The 17608-nt window shown below is 32.1% G+C and overlaps 2 protein-coding genes and 1 pseudogene across 2 annotated transcripts; 1 reads left to right on the forward strand and 2 right to left on the reverse strand.

Moving 5' to 3' along the window:
- Positions 1-3442: 3442 nt before the first annotated feature.
- Positions 3443-6404, forward strand: LOC115450933 (cell cycle checkpoint control protein RAD9A). The gene is given in 6 exon segments (XM_030179105.2): positions 3443-3476; positions 3542-3947; positions 5592-5767; positions 5770-5883; positions 5886-6241; positions 6243-6404. Coding segments are annotated over 6 exon segments (1188 nt in total). The 3' UTR covers positions 6345-6404.
- A 1299-nt stretch (positions 6405-7703) lies between these two features.
- LOC119192613 (ubiquitin-conjugating enzyme E2 G1-like) lies at positions 7704-12068 on the reverse strand. Its single transcript, XM_037446422.1, has 5 exons — positions 11870-12068; positions 11383-11485; positions 11061-11158; positions 9923-10101; positions 7704-7951 (listed from the first exon to the last, which is right to left on the reverse strand). The coding sequence occupies exons 1-5, from the start codon at positions 11913-11915 to the stop codon at positions 7871-7873; spliced, it is 507 nt and encodes a 168-aa protein (XP_037302319.1). The 5' UTR covers positions 11916-12068; the 3' UTR covers positions 7704-7870.
- A 1380-nt stretch (positions 12069-13448) lies between these two features.
- LOC119192614 lies at positions 13449-17599 on the reverse strand (annotated as a pseudogene).
- Positions 17600-17608: the final 9 nt, after the last annotated feature.

Below are 17608 nucleotides of genomic sequence, written 5' to 3' on the forward strand. Positions count from 1 at the left end.
CTTATTAATATAATGATAATTATATAATATAATTCGTGGGCCCGTTGGCTTCCATGTCGTCAGTCTATTGACAGCGTTAATGTATGGACATAATGTTGGTTTTATAACGCTTTATACATATTTGGATCTTACGGATGGGATTGATATCAGACATGCGGTTGGTCTACAACATGACTTGAAAGTTGGGTTGCTACCACTTAACAATGGGGTTTGAATAAACGTCGACTAATCTGAGAAAAGTCATTTCGCAGAGTGTAATAAGTGCTCGTAAGATTTTATATGCTTAGTCAGGTAAAGTAAATATTTGAATTGAGTGCGTTATATTTACCTTACACGACACCTATTAAAATACATGTAAATATGTACTTACATGTGAATATCTTATTTTTTTGTTGGAATAATGAATTCCGAATAATATGTGCGTTGTGCAGTTTTAAGGAACTCAGATCCGTCACCGTTACCTATTCAGTCTATTATTATAAACATCCTCTACACAAATTTAGTACAGCACTTATATGAATAAGCAAAACGTCTGTGGAGCAAAATGAACTTTACTTACGTTTCAAATCCATGTTTGCACTTTACAACTTTCTAATATAATAGATTGTAGTAGCTCGTATACTAAGTGAAAATTGTTAGATCGTTATTTAGAACAATCGGCGAAACTTTCTCTCACAGCTGCGCTCAACCGACGCGTCCACTCCGTTTAACGATCGTCATGTTACTGAATGAAATATGAATATAGTGAATCGAGTAAAACCAGTTGCTGCGCGACAGCTGACAAAGAATATGGTCAGAGTTAGGTCAGTGAAACAGAGTTATAAACGAATTGAGACAAGATGTGTTTTGTTCTCAATGGGATGAATTAAACAAAAATTAAAATACACCCGTGCTATGAACCGTGATAGGTGAAATTCTAGGTTTGATCCCCAGGTCAAGCAAAAAAATTGGAAATTTTTACTATTTCGGATCGAAAACACGTACGATACTAAAGATTGTGATTTGTAGGTACATTAAATTAGATAAGTAGATCTTCTATGGTCCCATGAAGAGATATAAACTAGGTGAAATGTGGATGCCAAAATACCGATTCTACGTATCTCTTCGGGAATAAAGACATGGCAATGGAATTAATCTTAGCAGTGATGAGAAGCCAAAAAAAATAATTGTAATCTAAACGCAAATTTTAAGAATTTTCCACCTCGCTGTGTTTTAAGGCTGTTTTTAGCCAAAATAGCCCCATGAAGGACTATGTTTTTAAATGAATGAATAAGTTAAGTCTGGAGAAGTTTTTAATTTACCTTAGAACCACGAAATCACCTGTTTAGGTTTTAAAATTTAAAGAAGAAAACTTAAGTCATAATTTAAAAGAACATAAGTTTTTTGTTTCACCATTTTAATCTGACTGATTTTCTTTTTTGGGTTTGTTATTTTTGAAGTTCTTGAAAGAAAAATCAAAAATTATTTGAAATAGAAACTTGAAATTATGCAATTTTATATATTCAATTGTTTGAAATAACTATTTAATCGGTAGAATACGCTGCAAATTCATAAAATTATTCATAGCTAGTATACAATGAATATATACAACTCATGGTAAACGATATAACCATGGAAAATCAAGACCATCAAGACACCTGAATATCAAACGGTGCAGTTCTAATGATTAAAAGAGTATAGAGGATGGGTAATATGGTCACGCTGGCTCAAATATAAAAATGGCGCTCGCCCCACCAGCAATGAGTGATATTGGTACGGAACGTATCGACATCGAAGAATTAAAAGAAGGAACAAACAAGCCACGAAAATCAAATACGAAAAGGGATTAAGTTCTACCATAATTGAAATAACACAAACCATAATATAAAGCAACAAAGCTGAAACTGATTATAAAGTAACAATTGTTAAACAGCGAAATTACACTGTTGTGACAAACATTCAGTTGTGTTTGATCTATATTTGTATATTGCACTATTCCTTGCTAAAATTTAAATTCAGGTGTTTAAATTTACTATTTAATAAATGGAATAAGAATAGCGTAGCAGTAATCCAAGTTGGAAAATTTTTGTATTATTAACTCTTTGATGAAAACACTAATCATAAGCAAACTAAATCAATGAGCGTAAAGATGGTGGTTAAATGTCAATTATAATATTATTTTGCAACCACAACAATATGATTATGTATCTATTTCAAATTGCAAAAGGTTTCTCGAAACATAAGAAATAATTGTAAAATATATCTTACATTTCATCTTTTATGTTGTTTTACTTTTATGTTTTCTATTCCTTTTGTAACAAATTCAATTTTATTCTGTTCAAAGTAATATTACTATTAGGTGAAAGTATAATAATCATTACTATTTTACTTATGGAATATTGTTGGAAAACAGTTATCTTTACTGCGTTAATTAAACGTGTGGTTTGATATCTTCTCAATGTAAATAAAACATGGTGTAGGAAGTTCCAATCACGTCAATATTCTCAATTCATTTTGCTTGGTTTTAAATTTTTTGTTATCTTAAAAAAATATTCCTTGAACGTCGTTCTGGATGATAATACAATGATTGATGTGCTCTAACATTCTTTCAAGAATAAAACCGTAACTTTAAACGGGCGTCTTATTAAAATATGATATCAATAATTTCTAAACACACCCACATCCTAAGCTCAATGTGGTAAACAAACATATTTTAATGTGTATATCACGCCTAAAGGATTAAAGCTTAACAAATGAATCCACATATCAACACTTTAATTGATAAAACTTTAATCAAAAGTAAATATACAAAGATATTTTACTAATTTTCGGTAAAACAGTTACTAACGAAAAGATATTTCGGGGTCTTTCTTTGCGTGATTCGATTTGCATCCTTTCACACACACACTGATTATTTTGAAACTTAACAAATACACAATAAACACACTGAACAATTGAGAATATGATTATATTACTTTAAATTCAATATTTATGAAGATTTGTTTACAAGTTGACACTACATGTACTTTTGACTCTTTGCAATTGGGTTTCATAAAGAGGCCAGTCCCAGTGTGTTGAAAGTAAACAGAAATAGTCCCATATGCGAAGAAACGTTATTTTTGCTTTTTTGTTTGCGTTCCAAATAAGCTTTGAGTAAAGGAGATAGACATATATATTGACAATTCTGCGTCGATTTCCCACACATAATATAACTTATTCATATAGCTAATTTTTGAGGCCTGTCATCTTTATATATTTGGTCATTGAGTTCAGCACCTAGTGGTAATTGTCAACTAGAACTGACAGCAATTGTGACAAAAAATACCAAAAATACGGAGCGAAAATAAAACCTAGAAAATTTTATACAAATAATAAACACAAAATTCGAATCCAAAAACTATTAACAATTATATTACGAGAAGCTGAATTACTGCTAATGTTCAGAAGCTTGTAAATAGACAAGATGAAATGTCACATACCGGGTGCGAACGTTAAAGGTACGGTAAATAAAAAATGAACGAAGTATTTTTTGTATGTTAAATATTAAACAAGCTCTCTTCAGTTTTAGGGCGAACTGCACATGCGTTAGCTAGATTTGGAGATGAGTTATACTTGGAATCGCTACCAGACTGCATACTCTTGCGGACTCTGAATGCCGCTGAGTCGGCTTACGCTATGGTTAAGTTTAATAAAAACTTCTTTACGTACTTCAACTACAACTACTACTCAACAGAAGATAATGAAGGATTAAAATGTAAAATATCGATGAAATCAGCACTCAATATATTCAAATCTCCAGCACACATGGACAAACAAGTCGAAAATTTGGAAATAAAACTTGATGCTGAATCATGCAAATTAATATTCCAGCTGAAATGTCGACACGGTATTGTGAAAACACATTTCGTATCAATATTAGACTGCAAGGCAATGCAAGCAGTTTATACAAAGGACTCTGTGCCCAATAGGTACACAATTTTTTATATTACTTTAATATATTTTATACATCATTTAATTTACTTGGTAGCATGGAAATTGAGAATCTTATTATTGGAGAATGATGCCTTCCTAGCCAATTACAGCCACATAAAAACTGGATGTGCACATTTAACTTACATTAAGACTGCATACCCAATAGTAGGCTGCCCTTTAATGCACCCTCATGCCACTTATCTGCCGATTTTATTTATGAGAGCATGTTTGTGTCATAATAACACCCACTGATGTAAATCAAAATGGTTTTGAGTTGAACCTGTATTTATGTATGTTGGTGTGTGATTTTCTCTAAAACTACTAATTCAATTTGGTTGGGGTATTCCTTATTTAAATGTATATTTTTTAGAAAAGATTTTGGTGTATAATATATTTGGATATGTTGAAGATCTTTAGAGTTGACAGTAAAACTCTTCAATACATAACATCAAATGACCTGTGATTGCTGCAGTTGTATATCTGTGTTGTTAAATCACAAAAGTAAACAATAAATTTTTATAAAAAATAACACCTACTTGAAAAACAACTGCAAACCAAAAGTAATTTATGTATATTAACTTTAGATTTGGAGGTGCTGCCTTACTTAAATTGCCAGGAAAGGAGACGGGCGAAACTTCATAGACCCTTGGGCTTAGTATTACTGAGATAATTTATGCATTATTTTATAGGAATAATAGAACCATTTCTAAATTAGAAACAAAAATCTGTCTACAATGGGAGTAAAGAAATAATTGCTATAGAATTTAGCTTAAAAAAACACTTCTGTGTATAACGTCGTATTTAATAGTACAAAATATTTAAAGCACCTAATCATTGTCCATTGGATTGCCGTATTGACTAATGAGCAGCTGGCTTAGATAATAACCAAATTGAAATTATCGCATGGGATCAACAAGGACTGACATAAAGGTATTTACTTACTTATCGCAAGATGAAACTAAGTGTAGGTTGCATATCTTCTTTTATCTACTCTTTCATGGAATCAGGCATGAGTTTATACTGTTTTATATTATTGAAAACAATTTCGTTTTCAATTGTACAAATTCCTTTATTGTTACAACGTCATGTAGCTATGCCACAATTAACACAATGGTGTTGATGGTTCATGGTTACTTTTCGAAATCTGGTAGAACAAGCAAAATCAGTTGAGCAAGCAAGAAATCCAAGTCCATTGTTGCATAAGCGTGGGTAGTTCATTAAAGCAGCAATCGTCAAAATATTCTTGAAAAGCCATAATCGTTAAAATAAAATAAAAATATCAAACCAAAAACATTCACTTAGCATAAAAGTACGAGGAAGTCAGTTACTTATTAATAAGAAAAATATTTTATTTTCCCATTGTAATACAATCTAATATTTTGTAATGGCTGATATAAAAATAGAAAAAGAATATTGATAAATGTTTCATAAGTGTATGGTCAAGCCCAATTTCGCCAGTCTCCTTTTCAGTAAATATGTGAATGAATATATAATAACAATATGTTACTTAAATCAGGCGACCTCTTCAAATATCAAATGAATATACATGCATATGAAGATAAATTATTTTTTAGTCAATTTTATTTTTTTTATATTTCATTTTATATTGCTGTAAATGTAATTGTGACCTTATGTTACAGAATAACATCACCACAAAGAATACTATCAGAAGCTTTGGGTAACTTCCAAAGTTCTGATGACCAAGTAACACTAGAAGTATCATCACAATCACTAATAATGCGTAATTACGTAGACACCAATGTAGATTTAACAAAAATTATAAGGACTCAGATAAGTTTAAAACCTTCTGAGTTTGGGTTATGCAATTGAAGCGAGAAACAACAATTACATTCACATTAAAAGAATTCAGGGCTTTATTAGCATTTGCAGAAGCTTTGAACTTACCACTTCAGCTACATTTTGAAACAACAGGCGGCCAGTAGTGTTTATTGTTCATAATGGTTCTACATTTGAAGCCCATTTTGTTCTCGCCACATCAAAGTGTGATAGTGCTTCGCAAGCTACATCAACGCAACATACAAATGTTGAAAGAAGTAAAAGAAAGGACTCAAATTCCACTCTGGGGTCAGCAAAGAAGAAACCGCACCTTGAAGTAGACATATCAAAATGCTTAGATGAAGATTCTCATTTGTTTAACTTTATCGACATTCCTGAAGAAGTTATGCTTAACAAAACCAGTACCAATGGTAATATAGAAAATAAAAGTAAAAGTAGTGGGAAGACAGAGGAGCCAATGGATTGTGATAACATTCCAGCATCACCTGCAGCAAAAGAATATGATCAAATCAGTATTCAAGAGATGCTTTGAAAGCACATTTGATCCAAGAAATTTACATGGTGCCATTCTAGCAGAAAATTCTGACAGTGAGTAAATATATATTGGATATATTATGTATAAATTCAGCTGTACATATATTTATTTTAAAACCAAATTAACCAGATTTTATTTCATTTATCAATAACACAATATTCCTTATACAAAATTTACTGATGGTGGTTAATAAACCATAATTCAGCAGATTTTTTATGTATTTTGTTTTTTAAGATTATATTTAAGGAAATAATTATCTTAATGGTGTTCATAAAAATTAAGAGGTGATAAAATGAAATAGCATCATCACTGCATTATGATTTTATAGCAAAAAATATACATACACAGGCAAAAGTATTTATACACACTTCATAAATTAATGTTCGATGATATAGTCCAAACATTGGGGGTTCACCAGTATACATAATGACTACATGCCATGATTTCGGTAACATTATCCTAATTTTTAAGTTTATGAGAATAAGCGTAATCACCACATAATTAAAATAAATATAATTAAGACAAAGCAACTATCCAAAGTTGAATCCGAAAGTGAACTAGTTTACAAATCCAAACTTTAGCAACTGCTATAAACTGCCAATAGATATTAGCGACATATTGCATTCATACGTGCATAGAGGGCAAGGTGTAATCGATACAAGGATAAGTTTACAAAAACTTGTATTTATTCAGTAAAAATATAATTAGGTATTATTAAATTTACTACTAAAATTAGCACTAGAATTAAATTGTGTTCCTGAGAAGCGACATCACCAATTTTACAAGGTACCAATTATAAATGATGCATTTGGGTAACTAACAGTTTACACGCAATAGATACGAAGGTTTTGTAAACACCTTTTACAATTTTTATAAGTTTTTATTTACCTTCACTTGCATGTTTATTTTATAGAGAACAGCAGCGAATCGTAAACACTTGATAAATAGGTCATTTTTTACTTCAGATTTGGCTTCTACAATACAGAGATCAAAGTTATAATTGTACAAGGATGTAAAAGAACAAAATGCAGATTTGTTTTTCTATAAAAATTACCATACACATTTCATCATTATAACAATAGCTAGCTAACATGTCTTAAAAAAGATGAAAAAAGACCTTGAATTCTATTTTAATTTATTATTTATAAAATACGGCAGCGACACCATTTAATTACAATAAGTATTTATTTTAAATCAATTTGAATATTGTCTCTGGCCCAGATGGAGGGGCTCGCACTGTGAATCACGCCAGGGGCCTGCTCTTAACGTCCTAACCGCATCACCACACACTCACTATCCAAATAAATCAATGAAAAAGGGCACTGTTATTTAGGAACAATCCTCTTGGCTCTTTCTCACACACTGTGCTACTTTCCTTTTAAACTCGAATCGATTCCCTCCATTCTTTCTGTAAAAAGAAACAGAATGAGCGGACACATCTACTACTGTGGGTATGTGCAGGTCCATGCGAGGTGTATGAGCTTGCTGCTATGTTATATGGAATTCCTCATACGCTGTCTTATGTTAATGTTGTGTTACAATGCCCCTTTTCAGGTAAACATTATGTTCTAAAATCCCCTCTCACTCCTAAAAGCAATCTTCTTGACTTTTCCTAACACATCTGGCAACTTTCTTTTTGAAATCCGAATATCGCTCTCTCCATTCCTTCTGTGAATGCAAACAACAGTACAATGAGATCATGAAACATGTGAAAATAAGAACATAAGTTATTTACATTTTCTTCCAGTAAATTTAGATAAACTATATTGCATTGCTATAATTTGTATTATCCTTAAGAGGGGCTGTTCAAGTATTACGTAACCAGCCCCGGATCTAGAGGGGCAAGCCAGGACCCGTGCCCCGGGCGGCGAATATAGAGGGCGGCAAATTCAAACTTGGCAGACGAATACACATCTCATCATTAACGCAACTTTGACTACTGAGATATCCAGTATATAACACATAAATTATTTCCCGCGGGGCGAAATGATGATGATGATGATGATGACAAAAGTAAAATATAGGTGGTTGTTGGGGGCGGCATTATCCAGATTTTGCCCGCCTTTAAAAATTCAAAGATCCGGACTGTACGTAACGCAATTTGGGGGAGGGGCTCTTGTAAAACTACGATGCGTTACAGGGGCGGGAGGAGCTCTCGTACAACGTATTATGTAACATTGTTTTTTATTTTAAAATAATAACAAAGGTATTTTAGCGACTTTCCGGTATTTTGCGTGAAATAATTGTGATTAGAAAAAATGAAAATTTAGAGTTACATAACTATTGGAGGGCGTACAGGAAAACGTTACGGCGTGTCACATGGGGGTTCATATATCTTCAAAAATTGCGTTACATAATACCTGAACGGCCCCAAACTAAAATGAGTACTATGAATATTTCTATTTCATAAGTTATACAAAAAAGTAGTAAAATAAGTCATTGGCTGCTAACCACACTGGAGCTACAGTATTTAATTAAATAAAAATGTTAGTTAACTTTATATAAAAGTCAGATTCTATATAAGAGTCATGTTATTTCATTAGCTTTAAAAAATACTGAGTACAATATAGTTTATCTTGGTGCAAAACTATATGTATATTTATTATATACTCAACCATGGCCCTTAAACTCTAATTACATACAATAATCAAAAGTTATATGACAGGATTTCTCAAAGTTCCACATAATATTGTGTAATCAAATACATTTTCTAAACTAAATATGAATTCCTTTAAATTGGACTACACATAAAACAAAATAAGACATACAAAAAGCAATCATTATAGATGTCATTAAATAATGGATGGGGCCTTTTCCCTATTAGAAAAAGTAATGTCAGTGAAAGTTCACCACCACTAAGTATATTCTCTACAATCTCCTTGCACCACAGGGGTACCCATATTCCACTTTGAGGAACCCTGTTTAAAACAATTTGATAGAATATTTATTACCTGAAATATTTATCAAAAAACCAAGGCATTTAAAAATTACATTAATTTAATATTTATTTCCTATTTATCATTCTCAACACTAATATTGTTTTTTCATTCACAGTCTGTTCTAAATCTGTTTTGACACAGTCTATCCGCCTACCTAATGTTAATATAATCGCCCACATCATTTGACATTAACTCTATCACAGTATTTTAAATAGCAGGCCAATAAAATTTCAGTTAATGACTAACTGTGAACGATTGCCAAATAAAACTATTCTTTAGATCAGCCATTGAGGTAGGAGAAGTACACCCCTAGTTTACAAGTTATTTTTAATCTATAACATGGCGACGACATAACATGCAACATGATACAAGTCACATTATTTGGAACACAAAAATAAATACCATCCCTAGGTATCTAACTCAAAGTCTCACTAGTTTCACAATCTAAGAATGTAATAAATAAACACAAGCTAATACAATTGCTACAAATAAGCTATATTCAGGGAAGGAAAAATCTAAATTATCCATGTTTAAAATTATAAAGATTATGGCTCCATCTAGTCATCAGTCATTTTTCCAATATGCACAACATATTTTTCTTTTCCAAACATGACATACTATATAGAATATTTTGATTTTTATTTTTAGAATGTTATAAATAACTATGATTAGTATGAACAAAATAGTACACGATACGTACCGCGGCGTCAACATTGGCGGGACTCTCGTCATTGGGATCAGCTAACATAGAGATGACACTGATAAGTATTGTCTCCACTGTGTGCACAGGCAACCATCGCTCTGATGCCTTCTCATATCCCCACTTATCATCGCCTGGTTCGTGTAATATTGATATGCAAACATCGCCATTTTTTTCAACTGTAATATAAAACAAAACACATATTAAATAAGTACACAATAGAAATAAGTTTTCAATTAATGTTAAGTGATTAATTTTAGATTTTACAAGAATCTTAAAAAATTTATAAAATCACAGCATGATTAAGTGTGAGAGAAGATTAGCTATGTGTTGTTTTAGTTTGAAAATGTTTTTATCACAGTATTTATTTATCACATTAGTGTATTCTAATTTGAGCTTAATTATGCTGAAAATTGTATAGATGTTAATTTTTTTTTTGGTTTAGTATACATCCATATTTAATGCAAATATACCACTGGAACTCAAGTATACTTAGTAAAGATTTAATTAGTACCTTTGTCCTAAGTTTATAACGTAATACTACTGCAAGTCATGGGTATACAAATAAGTAAATTTAATAGCACAACCTAAATGATCATACCAAAACTAACTGATCCATTTACTTTATGAATAACTTGATAAAGGATAGAAAGAAATACTTCATGACTCAAAGGTTAACACTTCATTGCTTTAGTCATAATTACATGGAAAATCTGATTGCATATCTACATCTATATAGTTTTCAATGTGGGAAATAGTTTGAAATTATTGTGCCCATAATTATAAACAAAATATGCATATGTGCCCACAAAAATTTGAATATCATAGTGAGATACAATGTGCACTCATTTTAATTGTTAGAATGCCATGTCATTCAAATTATTAAAACCAAATTTTGAAAAATATATATAATTTCAAACATGTTATTCAAATTCACTAATATTTCCAATGACTAACAATCCATTCTGATGTTACATGTTTTAAAGTCCTATACATACCTCATTGCCTATACTTATTACATCATAATGCATATTTGTATGTAAACACCATTGCAAATTTCCAAAGAGCAATTGAATTGCAATCACATACATGATGTATCAACAAAAGGTCTAATGGAATACTGTAGTAGAATACTTACTATTTGGATGCCATATTTCAGTGACAAATTTCATCCGTGGTGGCCTTAAAGGATACTCCTTTGGAAAATGTAAGTGTGCTTTGAAGAATCCACCCTCACTGAAATTGCAAACACATTTAATAAGTATTTCATAATATCTCTGATTATCTGACATCCACAGTTGCAGCATATTTTCAAGTTTAATACTCACATATTATCAGCATTTCTAGTAATTTAATGTACAAAGATGACGCACAGTGAATATGTTAAAAAAAATTACACAAGATTTTTTTTTTTTATTTGTTACACATTAGTTTTATATGAATATAATATAGTTACTCACTATAACGTGTCTGGAGGTCCGATGATGAGCACTTCCCATCTATAAATGTCATTGTCGTCTATCAATCCAGCAGAAAACCCTTCCACTGGATTTTTGTTCAGTTCTGAAATAGAAAATCGCCAAACTGACAATACAGTGCGAAAGGCATCGTGTTTTTTTTGCAAATAAAGTAAGTTTGCACACAATATTCGCGAGAAACGTGAACGTTTGCCAACTTTCAACCGTAAATACACTTATTTTACTCTTCGACTTTGGCACGAATACCTGTCAGGGCAACGAATATTGATTTTATTATGAACGGTCCGACCCTCTATAAATTAATTAGATTCAAAACACTTCAAGTAATTAGATTTCCTAAATTTACAGCTTATTGAAATCACAAAGATAGCCAAAATTCGACCGCTGAGGTCAATGATTGCTGGGACAAGTCGTCTCACAATCAGACAGTGACTGGCAAAAATGCTACTAGAGTTAAACCCACACTTACCAGCTAGCTGCTTTTTTAATAAAAGCGAAGACTGTGGCTCTGACATTAATTACAATTGTGAAATTTACCCTGATGACACGAAACAAATGATTTTTCCACAAAAGATGGCTGGCTGAGTTTTGAGCAGGTTGTGAAACATATGAGTTGCTGCTTGTTTCCGGTAGCAGATGTTGCCATAGTCTTCATATTTTCTACTACATTATGTTGACATTTGGTATAAAAGTTTTTTATTTTTAATTTGGTGCGTTAGAAATAAATATTCATACTACTTATGTACTAATTTCATTATGTTGCATTTCAGTAGAAACATTTTAAATAAAAAAGGTAGAGAACTTACTCTACTTATTGTACTGACTTATTATAAAACGAAAGTAAAAATATCGTAATGACATTTACCCTGGAAAAATTCTTTCATGCGGCCAAGCCGTGCATAATTAATATTGAGACGTACCAACACCCTAAATGACAAGTTCGGCCTATCATATTCACAGGCCCAACCCAGATATGGTTTTCATCTGGGCTAGGGCATACTAATACCAACTCCTTTCTTTTTAGTCCTCTTAGAGGGTTAAAGACATGAACAAACATAACATGAATCATACATCACTGTTTAATTTTTATGACACTGGTTTTAGCGGTCAATAATCTAAATTATGTCGACTAACGAACAAGGGCGTAGCCAGCTTTCAATTGGAGCGGAGGGTAGTCTGTCTTATGTTTTGATCCAGGAGTCGTGGCGAAAAATTCATGTGGGTAATCGTAATAATTTATCAAAGTAGTCAAAGTACATGTACTTGTGTTGAATCTAGCGGGGACAGCAGCTCCTCTGTCCTCATCTGCCTACACCCATCCTAACAAGTGAGGTTACTTTTTCTGAAGAACGCTAAATAGTTACCCACGGAGTTTTACGTCATTGCAAAAATATTATGCTGATCACATTTAACGCAAAATTACTACAAGGTATACTTTCTGTAACGTTATGTTGGCAACATAGTACGGATATTAGTAGCGCCATCTTTTGAAATGTAGCTGAACTCGATTACCGAAACAGGATGCTATAATGATTAATCCGTGATTTATAATTCGGAACTACAACTACAGGCACCCATATAGGTATTCAGGAACATATACAAAACTTCAAATTGCTATACCTATACACTTTTGCGTTCATACAAAAAATTTCTTTACAAAATAAAAAATTAGATTAACTTACTTCGCGCAAAAGGAAAAAAAAATTCTACGTATAGGAAACTTAAATTTTTCAATATTATGATCAGCTACTTTTGTGGCAAATTTACTAATTATATAATGATGACCTACCACGCTACTATAACTTTTTTGAAAGATATTGCAAAGGATATTCGATTTAATTCAATTAAGTAATTATTTTTTTGGGAACCGTGAACTATTTTATATACCTTACTTTTGTTAATAAGGGTAACTTAAAAAACTTAAGTGTAGTTTGGAAAAGTAAACAATAACCCAAATTAAATTTTTTAAAATTAAAATTAAGTGGTCTCTTGCACCAAGAAAAAGGATATAACCCAATGTGAACAAAATGTATTCAAAATGAAAATACTTTTAGGTGTGTAAGATTTTATTACAAAAAAATTCGACAAAATAGCAATATTTTAAACACTCTGCTCTGATATTTTTCTTAGTTTTTTTTGTTGTGGTTCCGCGTGTCCATTAATTTGTTCAATTTTTCTTTTCTTTTTATTCTTTTTTTTCTTATTTGCCGGTGGTGCCTGGACATGGTTATTATTACTTACTTTAACCGTTCCTTTACATGATCCTACAATACTCAATAATGAATCAAAACTTAAATCCGTCTTTACGTCAGAACTTTCATGAAATATTTTAATTGAATTTATAAGTTTTTCAACAAATTGAAGAAATTATTCTTTACTGCAACCTCTTTCTCACCAGACAATGTATCAGTTAAAGTTTTCTCAAACTGTGCTTCCAAGTTAGACAGTCTGCTTAAAGCATTTTCAGATTTATGCTTAATTCTCTTTAAAGAACGGTAGAATCCGGCCATTAACTCTATACCTTCATTACGACGAAACTGCCTTACTTCGTTATCAAATATATTTTCTGTTATAACAGGAATTAGTTCATAAGTCCCTTCCCATTCTGTCTGCAAAACATTATGGAAGAAAATGATAGGCAGCATGCAACTTCTGTTTTTAAAGTAGCTTTGAAGAGCGTCTTTGAATATATTCACCAGTGGTGACGACTTATTCTTTTTAGATTTGAGTGCAGTAATTTTTTGCGAGCAGTGTATTATAAATATAGCAAAATACGTGATAATGTCGCCTAGAGCCTGATACAAGAAATGTGACCTTTCTCCTTTATCTATTGTTGATTTCAAATAATCACACAAAATCTCCATTGTGACGTCATCAGTAGTCGAAAACTTTTTGATTTTGGTCAGATTTTTTATGGTTTTCCGAGTCTATTCTCCAATTCACTGAATTGGCTGTCCTGGATGCAAAATTCCAAGCATCTCGTGAGAGGCGTCATCAGTCCTAAGCAAATATCCATTGACGGATCTTTTTCTAAATAAATATCAATTAAATCAAGGACACGAATCCTAAAATCCGACAACGACTTTTTGTCTTTACGGTCTTTTTTCGTTTTTTTACCTTTGCCTTGCTGAAATTGTCGGAAAGCTTCCGCTAATGCCTCATCAAGTTTTTTGCCTTCTTCTTCGTCAATCATGTCTGCGTCAACACTCTCTGTGTCGGAAGTTGCGGCGGCGCCTAAAGCTTTTTGCACCGCTAGTCTCAGTTGGTCAGGTGTCTTCATTTCCTCATCATCATCCTCGTCTTCAATATTACTGTCACTTGCTTCATCACTCTTATCGTCGTCGTTTTGGTCTTCGTTTTCATCTTTTATGCTTTCGTCACCAGATTCTTCACCTTCTGATTCACTATCCTGTGTCAATGGGTTTGATTCATTTTCGGGTCCAACACAGAGACTATTTGACCCATAGAGGAAGGTGTTAAGTATTCCCATAGAAGTCTAAACACACATTGTACCACAGATCTGAGCACACTTGACTCAACTGATAAGATTGATAGCAAGACTTCCACTAATACTTCAATCCATTCTGGTTCAACTGCCAAATCTCCTTCTTTTGTTGGTGTTTGTTTTTTTTTCATTCCCTTCTTGTAGTGTTCATAACAGCTTTTGAGTTCCTTGATAGAACTTCTAGCTATCTTCACATGGGTAGGTTCAGAGAATAAAAATAATCCCAGTTGATACAACAATATCAAGAAAACCTTGTCAATTTTTGATTTTGGTTCATTCTTCTCAATTTTTTGACATACTTCCATTAGCATTTGCCAGCAAACCATGTTTTCTTCAGGGAATTGTTTTCAAGCTTGGCTCTGACTTGTTCTTTCTCAAGTATTGTGCATATAAAATTGCTGAGCGACGACAAAACAGTCACAAGGTGATCAACATTCGAAAAGCGAGATGTGAAGCATCGGTAGAAGCTTGACTTGATTGCACCTGAAAAGAGAATGAACCTGCTTTTAAAAATATGCAAAATTAAATACACCACGCATATCTAGCCTTTATCCCCAAAAGGGAAAGCGGAGATGCAAGCAGGCCAGCCGTTTTTCGTCAAGTGTGTTCCATATAGCATATCATATGGGGATAAATTCCAGGCCCATTTGGGCCTGTACCAAAACCAATACTGAGTTGAAAAACCTAATATCACTGTTCCTGATCAGGAATTTAAACACAGGACCTTAGAGCGTTAGTCATACCATGCACCCAATACAATAAGGTCATCAAGGCAGTTTTGTGCATATTTAAATAAAATGTACTTTTTATTATGGTTAGGAATAAATGCAATTTATGGACTAATATTATTAGAGTCATATAAGATATTCATGTTTCTTTTTGATTAATTAACATTATGCCAGCTACCATATACCAGCACAATGAGACAGCTATATTAAAAGAAGCTGAATTAAGATGATCATACCTGACATATCTCCACTAACAGCAACACTCTCATCATCACTTATCTTGAAGAAACCAAAGCACATCAACATTTTCATGTATGTCAATTTAAATTCCACATCATCCTTCACTGCCTCATGGCTCACCAAATATGATAGCAGTTCAGCTGCTTTCACTCTCTCATTATTGTACCAATTTCTTTCAACACCATCTTTAATGAATTTCTTTGTAGTGTTTAACAGGACTCCTTTAAAAGGTTTAGCTATTTTCTTCACACCATCTTTGTCCAAATCAGCAACAACTGACTTTACAACAGTGGATCCAGTGATCTCTGAGAAATTTATTTCACCTGGATTAAAGAGTAATTTTTTTAGTACTTCAACTCTTGTTTTATTATCAACTTTTTCAGATTTTAGTGCTTTTGTCAAGGCATTGAGTAGCTCTTTTTGCTTCTTTATCATTATTTTGTTGTCATCTTCATTATCCCTTTTGCTTCTAATTTTACTTGCTGTTTGCAGACCTTTGAACCAATCCATGAAGAGTTTGAAAAAGTTTCTGCTGATAAGTTCAGGTAGAACTTCAAAATTGTCTTGTAGGTTATTTAGTATTGAAGTCAGTAGGTTAACAGCTGCTAGTTCTCTATTTCTGTTGTGTTTTAACAATTGACTGTCAACCCCTGACGTCCAAAATACTTGAAGATGTGGAGAATTTGCTATCTTAGTACCAACTTCTTTGTAGATGGGATGGCTTAGTGAATTATATTCCACTCCAGCCTGGAAATCAATAAGAAGTATGATATAAGCTGTTGTCAATTATCATCAGAAAACATTGTTCATCTACATAACTTGAATTCTTAAACCATACAAACACTGTAAACAAGATGGCTTCCTACAACCATTAAAGCTAATATTATATATTAGAATGTCATATCATAGTGATAGAGTTATCAATAGAATAGAATATATAATATTATATATTATTATTATAGTAGAATATGTCTTTCCCATAATTTTTCTGTTTTCTATTAGCATTAATGATAGTAGAAAGGTATATTGGCCCTGAAATTTTAATCAAATTTCATATAGAGGACATGTTCTTGTACCTGCAGCAGAAGCCCCGAGAATGTAAACTATTATTGAAATATAGTGACAGAAACACAATTATTAACTTACCAGCAGTTTCTCACAGATGGAGTGTATATTATCATCTTTTATATCTTTCTTGAACTCTTCTTTGATGTTTGACCAAATTATGGACGAAAATTGATCTTCATCCAACTATAACAAATACACAATTGTTAAACTAATGAAACAGTTATTTGTATAGTCAAGGTGTTTTTTTATTAAAAAAAATTGTAAACTATCTACTATAAATATTATATTTTTTCTCTTTAAATGCTGTTTGACTACTAAGCTATTCCAAGCAGGTTACAAAACAATTACTATACAATATAAAGAATACAATTACATATGAATATAACAATGTTCTGTAATATGCTTTTCTTTTTTTATTGACAACATTATTTACGTTTAATTTGTTATTGCTCAATCAATAGAATATTTGAGCTTTTTTTTGTGAAAGGCATCCATAACATGAATTAATTTCAACTAAAAAAATAAATGTATAGGCCAAAAATTCCTTACATCATTAAAACTGGTACTATCTTAATTATTTTCCTAAAGTTTAAGTACTTGCCTTTACAGCAAAATCAAGCAGAATCAGGAAAGCAACAGTGCTGAGGTATGATTTCTTTTACTGGCT

This window comes from Manduca sexta, unplaced genomic scaffold, assembly GCF_014839805.1.
Source record: "Manduca sexta isolate Smith_Timp_Sample1 unplaced genomic scaffold, JHU_Msex_v1.0 HiC_scaffold_2989, whole genome shotgun sequence".
NCBI classification, from domain to species: domain Eukaryota; kingdom Metazoa; phylum Arthropoda; class Insecta; order Lepidoptera; family Sphingidae; genus Manduca; species Manduca sexta.